Source organism: Botrytis fragariae, assembly GCF_013461495.1.
Source record: "Botrytis fragariae strain BVB16 chromosome Unknown tig00000054, whole genome shotgun sequence".
Taxonomy (NCBI): Eukaryota; Fungi; Ascomycota; class Leotiomycetes; order Helotiales; family Sclerotiniaceae; genus Botrytis; species Botrytis fragariae.
The window spans coordinates 1,815,756-1,823,835 of record NW_023500993.1 but is presented as its reverse complement, the minus strand read 5'-3'; the positions used below and the strand labels follow the sequence as shown (position 1 = coordinate 1,823,835).

The window sequence follows — 8,080 nt, the reverse complement described above, 5'->3', positions numbered from 1 at the left end:
CACCGATATATCATAAGAAAATTAAAAATTTCCCCTCCTCTCTTTCTACCTAAAGACTCTCTCGACTCTGTCTGGCTCTCACACTCATCTTATTTTTTTTTCTTCTGTTCCTGGCTCCACTGCTTGCTTTGTACGGCCGTTCTCGAACCTTTGACCTTTTTTTAAGGCGATAAACGAGAGCGCGCTTGTTGAAAATACAAGAGAAATCCGACAAGCCCGTAACAACTTCATCCCTCGACTTGACAACCACGAAATATTTTCGAGTCGACAAAGATTACTTTGCGAAACTTCATCTACGATTCTTAAGACGAGATTATCGCATCCTTTGCGACATAAGCGGCGAATCCATAATTCAAAAAGGACCGGTGAATAAATCATAACAAATCACCTCTTTTTCACATACCTGTTTACTCAGAGTTCTATTCAGCTTAATACAGTTGGTGACTTCTTGAGCCCAATTCATTAACACTGCCACAACATCACGACATCAAGAAAAATACTCCTTAAAGAGTAGTTTTGACGTGGTTTCCCTCAGAGAAATCCATTGAGGCGGATTCAACTTCATTGTAAGTTATTCGAACCCTCCTTAATCTTGTTGAGCTTCGCTTCCAACATAATCAAAAGGCTCCATTTACATCAAGTTATCTTGGCTTAGACTAATCTATAACGCGCAGCAGATCGAGAAGTGAAGTGAATTAAAGCCCTAGCGTAAACACATCTACGACCTTATAATCCACTGTCTTTTGACGTCCACCTGCTGCGGATTACATTACAACACCTACAGTCAAATTCTCCTGAAGGAGGACAAACGCGATGGCAGAACCAGAAGTCGATCTCGACTCTATCATTGATAGACTGCTAGAAGTTAGAGGCAGCAGACCAGGCAAACAAGTACAGCTTTTGGAACAAGAAATTCGTTATCTTTGCACCAAGGCTCGCGAAATTTTCATCTCTCAACCTATTCTCTTAGAGCTCGAGGCACCAATCAAGGTATGATATTAAGCATTCATTTGTTCAATGCGCTAGGCTCGTAAAGCAATACTGATTGAATGGCATGATTATAGATCTGTGGTGATATTCATGGTCAATACTACGATCTCCTCCGTTTGTTCGAATATGGTGGATTTCCTCCTGAGGCTAACTACCTCTTCCTTGGTGATTATGTTGATAGAGGCAAACAATCCCTCGAGACTATCTGTTTGCTCTTAGCATACAAAATCAAATACCCAGAAAACTTCTTCATCCTCCGCGGTAACCACGAGTGTGCCTCCATCAACAGAATCTACGGTTTCTACGACGAGTGCAAGAGAAGATACAACATTAAGCTATGGAAGACATTTACTGATTGCTTCAACTGCCTCCCCATTGCAGCAATCATTGACGAAAAAATCTTCACTATGCACGGTGGTTTGAGTCCAGATCTGAACTCCATGGAGCAAATCCGTCGTGTCATGCGACCAACTGATGTGAGTCCACCAGATAAAGCTTTTCATTTGCCAGCTCTCAATGTGCCATGGGAGGAGGCCAGAGCTCTTGCTAATATGAAACTAGATTCCTGATTGCGGTCTCCTTTGCGATCTCCTCTGGTCTGATCCAGACAAGGATATCACCGGCTGGAGCGAAAACGATCGTGGTGTATCATTCACATTCGGTCCCGATGTTGTTTCTAGGTTCTTACAAAAGCATGATATGGATTTGATATGCAGAGCTCATCAAGTCGTCGAGGATGGTTACGAGTTCTTCTCAAAGCGGCAATTGGTAACACTCTTCAGTGCGCCCAACTACTGTGGAGAGTTTGACAATGCCGGAGCGATGATGAGTGTGGATGAGAGTTTGCTATGTTCATTCCAGGTAGGTCGCAATTGCATCGTCCTCATTTTTATGAGTGTTATATTAATTTTCCTCTTCCAGATTTTAAAACCAGCGGAGAAAAAACAAAAGTACGTCACAACAGGTGGTCTAGGTGCCTCCAGCAGGCCCGTCACTCCGAGGAAAAAATAAAGATGATCAATTACGAACTTCCTTTTGTGTAGCAGGTTCGGACGCAGATAAGCTTAATTCGCGATTTTCCACGCAACGAATATCGCCCTCGATCAATATGCGCCCTTTCACCGATCGCTTCTCTTTGAGATCCGTCATCTCACCAGACTTTTGCAAGTATCCTCCAGACCTCGATCTCGACCAAATATACCTATTTGCGCGACACCTTCCGCATCCTACCTTTCGTTTCCTTATTCCTCTCATTGCCAAATGCGACTTTGTACACAACAACTTTTCCATTACGCTTTTCGATCACTAACACTAAGGATTCCACTCGATACGTTTTTCCCAACGACTTTCGGCCGAATCACGACCTTTTGCTTTGAATTGACATGCCAGCATTTTCACGACATGACGATAGATACATGGGACGTTATTCGGGCGAGTTTCGGTTTTCGGGTATTGGCATTCGGATTTTGGGATTCTGGTTTTCATAGAAAGGCGGGAGGGGATTTTTCAGAGAGAAGGCTCATGACGGGTAACTCATAATATTTGTGTTCATACGTTTGAGAAGGGGGGCAATTGATTGTGCCGGGCAACGAGATAAAGAAGGGAAAAGGGAAGGAAGGATGTGCATGGGTTGAGCACAGAAAGCAGAAAAAATAACTCAACGATGCGAATTGTACCTTTGTTCTATGTAACTGACCTTTTTTTACTACACCTCATTGACATTTTATGAGATGAGCTATGCGTGTTGATGATTGATTTTGTTTGATGAGTGAAATCATGCTTGTTAGATAGTTTGCGTATGTTGGGGGAATAGCGTGATGATGGTGAAGGGAATGGTTTGTATGTGCCGTATGGGCAATTGCATGGTAGGTTAGTCAAACTCTCTTGCATCTTTTCTTTTGATGTTCATTCTAGGTTGAAGCTTTTCGTAGCTTTTTAGCTCTGGCTTAGGTTGGCCATCGCCCAATGTATATTTTCTTACTTTCTTAGGTTGCCGCCTGTCTTTGTTTAGTCTTGGTTTGTCTTCTTTGTGTGGGGGCACACTATGTTCTTATTATTATTTTTGTTGATCTAGTGATTGCATAGATGCTGTGATATGGGTAGGTTGAGGTTGGTATTGAGGCATTGAGGTAGGTAGATAGATAGATATCTCCTGAGGGCGGACAAGCACAGCGGAGAGAAAATGGCAAAAGGTGGGAGATGGGAGAGGAGGGAGGTGAACAGTAAGATAGGATAGGATAGGAGGATCGTCCATGGGTGCACAGACTGTGGGAAGGAAAGGGAAAACAAAAAACTTTGATTTGTATTGCAATTATAATTATAATTATAATTCTTGATGAGTTGATGAGGTGATGGGTGATTTCTAAATCGTATTGCATTTTGTGGTGTACGATATATGTCTGGTAGTAATGGTACCGGGTTGTACTATATAGTACTATTACTACTGTGGTAAGAGTGTCTGAAACTTTGTATGAAGATGAGATGGGTGGTGTAGATCGGGGGTTAGTTTGGATGGGTGGGTTGGGTTGTTTTGGGTTGTTTAATTTGATGGTTTGGGGTGCTTTGGGTTGGGCTGGTTTGATCTGGTCTGTTTGATTGGGTTTTGTTTTGAAGAGAAATTCAATTGAATTGAAATGAAATGAAATGAAATGAAATGAAATGAAATGAAATGAAATGAAATGAAATGAAATGAAATGAAATGAGATTTGGATTGATTTTTCATGATTTCTTTGGATTGTTTTTTTGGTATCGTTTTTGGTTCTGTGGAAAGTTGGGTAGTAAGGCAGTAGAGCAGTAGGGCAGTAGGGAGAGTGTCGTGAGTTGAGTCTGTGCACTTGGGTATATTTTTGGATGGATGGGTGGGAGGATAAGAAGATTGGGCTTTGGGAAGGGAAGGGAAGGGAATGGAATGGGAGAAGGTAGGTGATGGTGTGGATATTAGTGGATTTGGATTTGGTTTCTGATGGGGGTTTGAGGTGGTATGTATGTGTGTAGTTTGGAGTGAAATGGCGAGGAGGAGATGAGAAGGAAGAAGGGGAGAGGGACCCTGATATGTATGGATTTTAGAGTATGGTATGGTGTTGTATGGATGTAGATGTAGATGTAGATGAAGAAGTTGTAGGCAATAGATTCATGGTATTTAGAAGTGGACTTTACTGATTGATCTGATGTAGGTAGATATTGTCCATTTTCTTCTCTGGAGCTTAGATATCCGATATTGTGAAGATAGGGCTCCTATGTAACCACCAAATAACGTATGTAATATGTTTCAACCTTATTCTCTCGTTCTCTTATGCTCCTATCCCTATTCCTCCTCATCCCAAACCCCCTCCAAATCCGCGTGTACCCTTATCTCCTTCTCCCCCATAACCCTCCATATATTCTTCAACTGTTTGTCAACCTCTTCACCTCTGCTAATCCTGTTCTTTCTTTCACCATTACCATCGTTACCACCCATCCCACATATTCTCTCAAATCCAACCATATAGATCCCCTTACACCATGGCGTTCTCGCTATCGCTTGTTTCCAAAGCTCCACCATACCATTTGCTTTGCGATTCATTTCTTCTCTGCTATTTTCCCTGCTGGCGGACCCTGACCCAAGCATTAAAGCTTTTGATGAGAATTCAGATGTAGATGAGGATGAGGAGGGTAGAAACTGAGGGTATACATCACAGAACAATAAATACAATCTCCAAAGTGCACTCGAACTCGCCAGTCCAGGATCCAAGTTTGATTTTGAACCTTTAAGATTTAATGCCGAAACGAATGTTGAGTTTATTGTATTGAGGTTTGGAGATGCAGATTGAGTGTTCTGAAGATAGTGGTGGATAATGTTGAGATAGAGGGGTAGCATGTTATGGGTTGAAGAAGTCGAATTATGCAAAAGATCAGAGAACAAAGTGCTCAGAGTAATCGGGCTCATAAGTTTCGTGATTCCAAGTCCTGGGGATGTGAGGAGGGAAAAGAATATCGCATTATTTGGGAATAAGCGTAGCGAGGTGGTGAGTTGGGAATGAAGGGTTTGAGGACGATAGGGACCAGATTTTGCGTGGTGGTGTAGCAGACGGGCTGTGGATTGGTGGAGGAGGGATAGGGGGTAGGCTAATTGTGGTGAGATCAAGCGGGAAGAAAGTTGGACGGAGAAGGTGGTGAGAATTTCGAGAGCGGAGGTGATGTTTCCTTGTTGAGGAGACTGGGGCGCGCTTGTGGAGGTGGTGGTCAGGTACTTGAGGAGGGCAAGGAGTTCGGCGTACAGGACTGCGTGTGTAGGATTTTGGGTGGTAAGGAAATGATCACGGGCGAAGGAGAGATGTTGTTGGGTTTTGAGGAGGGCAGTTGGAGTGATTTCGGTGGGGGTGGTTGGTTTGGGAATACCGTGGGGGATTGAGAGGAAGTGCGACAATGCGGTTTCTCTGCATCCGATCGAGATATTTGCCCATATCAGACTTTTCCAGAGGTAGACTGAATCTTTGTTGCCGTTGAGGTCTGGCGAAGAAGGCATAGATTGGTTCATCCCTAAAGCTGCAGTGTAGATTCCATTTGACATCTCCTGGTTGCCTTTTAACCATTCGATCATAGCGTACGCATTGTAGAGTTTGAGACTGGAGGTATGTTGTTTAATGAGAGTTTTAGCGACTTTCTTGATGGTGGCAGGCTCGTTTATCCATTCAAATGCTAAGTAGTATTCTGCGAAATCTTCTATTGGATATGATTGTGTGAGTTGTTTCAAAGTGTTGCGAACCCATGAATAAGAAATGGGTCCATTGTCCTCATTACCGTATACTTCTCGCCATGGCTTGAAGCTACTAAACCAGCCGTTGCTAAACATAGATTCTGGGGCCATTGCAAGAGTCGTTGTAGGAGTTGCGAAAACTGGCGACGCTTTCGTTTCTTCGCTCTCGATCGATTCCTCAGTAGATTTCTTCAAGTACTTCTCTTTGACCCATCCAAAATCATAGTCAAGCACCTCATTATATAAGCAAGAATCATGGCTCCAATCCATTCTTGACTCATGATCTTGAGTAGACATAGAAGGCAAATGACAGAATATCAAAAACGCATTCAAGAGAGATCCTCGTAGGTACTCGGCAGATTTTGGCAATAGCAAAAGAAAATTCTCGATATCAGTGAACAGAATGACTCTATAAGGGTCATCTTCCACAGTATCATCCATGGTTCTTGCAGGCACTCTAGAAGCTTTGCTACGAAAAGATTCTGCGATGACCCAGCTTTCAAAGAGGTCTTGGCCATTAAGTGACATCTCCGGTTCATCGGTCTGGGCATCTGGAACAGTTGAATCATCTCCTGTTTCTGCAAATCTTTTCCAGCCTAGAGAGCCTGATTCCCCAATTCGTGGAACTTCTGCCTCCCAAAACTCACCGAATAGCTCAATTGTTCTGTTTTCCGCAATCCCTGGCGCCTCATGCTCAGTGCGTATAGACATCGGCCCTTGAAAATTTATCTCCAAGATACCTTGCCAGATTGCCACGGCGAGTTCTGTGAAGCCTGATTCACGGATGAAAAGGGTTGCCCTGAGCACTACATATAGGAGCTGCTCGTAAAGTAGTTTCACAGAGCTCCATTCTGGCGCGGCGCTGGTGCTATCCTTCAACGAACGAATCCTACCGAGGAATACTTCACGCACATCCTCATATCTAAATCTTGAAAAGTTACTTTGTCTGAAATCTAAGTACTTTTTCCATAAGACGATACTATTGATGTTGTCCCTTGCAATCTGTGCCCATCGCTCAGCTTGAACCTTTATTTCCCAAATCTTTGCACCCTCCGCCATCAGGCCAAGAAGTAGTCGCTCGCGGTCCTGTAGGTAGTGAATCTTGTCCAAAGCCTTTTCGTACATGTGGATTTTGATGTCCGCCGTACTTCTGATCTCTGCATTAGTGATGCGACGACTTTCATCCCCTGCTTTGAGAAGTATATCTTGATGCTCAATCAATGCAAGCCACGCATCTACATCATTTGGGGCATGCTCTATTCGTCTGGATAGCTCTATATTCTTCTGTTTGATTGAAGACTCAAGTCTCATAGTTCGGCCAGCATCTGACCCTGAGGAATCACTGTCTGAAGCATATTGAAAAGCTTTATCCTGAGGTTGATTAGACGTTTTAGCTTTCCCTTGTATTGAGCGATAATGAGTATCATCATTATCAGATTCGGAATTCGAGTCAAGTTCTCGATCCACTCTCTTTCGCTTTTTACCTCTACTAATCTGCAGTGGAACGAAATCGTCATCGTGCAAGAAAGGTTCCTCGGCCAAAACTTCTGAACGGATCTTCAAAAGGCGAGGTCTGTCTCTCTCCACCTTAGAAAAAATGTATTTCTCTCGATTATTGAATCTGAAGTCTCTCAAATTTGTAAGCACAATACCCTTATCATCTGAATAATCTCTGTCAATTTTTGTGTCTCGAGGTGCACCAAGAACGCGACCGGCCCCAATTCGATGAAATGGTGGCACACTGTAGCGGTGATTGCTTCCATATACCAGGTTCTTCACATCTCCTTTTCTGTCAACAACATAAATGTCAGAAGCAGTTTCGGACCCCGAGACATCTGGTTGATGTTTGGTGGACACTTCGGTAGAGCTTCTTTGAATTTGTTCCTCATTCAGAGGCCGATGATTATTAGACGAACGGCCATCTCTACTCCGAGATCTACGGCGTGAGCTATATCTTTCATTGTTTTCCTTCTCCCTATTCCTGTGCTTCTCTCGACTCCGTGATCTGTGGCGGGAGTCACGTGTATATGACTTCTCCTTGCTCCTAGACCTATGGTTCTCTCTACTTCTAGATCTGTGATGCCGACGATAATTTCTTGGACGTTCTTCTTCCTGGGTATGTTGTCTTGTCGCTGATTTGTGTTTATCCTCCTTTTCGGAGTCGATAATTGCGACAGCGCTAGAAGGTTTTGACCGGAAAGATGCGAATTTGGGAACGGGAGGATTTGCTTCCGTCATGATTACTAGCACGAATTTAATCAACAGGATGGCTACCAATAACTTCAAAGAATATATTCGATGAGGACCGGTTGATCTACTATGAATTTACTAATGGTTTATTATTTGCTTACAATG

The 8,080-nt window shown here is 43.2% G+C and overlaps 2 protein-coding genes across 2 annotated transcripts; one reads left to right on the top strand and one right to left on the bottom strand.

Annotated features, from left to right (window-relative positions):
- Nucleotides 1-813: 813 nt before the first annotated feature.
- Bfra_005314 (putative serine threonine protein phosphatase protein) lies at nt 814-2,001 on the top strand (the record flags this gene model as incomplete). Its single annotated transcript, XM_037335698.1, has 4 exons — nt 814-990; nt 1,065-1,466; nt 1,552-1,851; nt 1,912-2,001. The coding sequence occupies 4 exons, from the start codon at nt 814-816 to the stop codon at nt 1,999-2,001; spliced, it is 969 nt and encodes a 322-aa protein (XP_037192793.1).
- Nucleotides 2,002-4,294: 2,293 nt separating this feature from the next.
- Bfra_005313 (uncharacterized protein) lies at nt 4,295-7,963 on the bottom strand (the record flags this gene model as incomplete). The annotated part of the gene is made up of 1 exon (XM_037335697.1): nt 4,295-7,963. The coding sequence occupies one exon, from the start codon at nt 7,961-7,963 to the stop codon at nt 4,295-4,297; it is 3,669 nt and encodes a 1,222-aa protein (XP_037192792.1).
- Nucleotides 7,964-8,080: the final 117 nt, after the last annotated feature.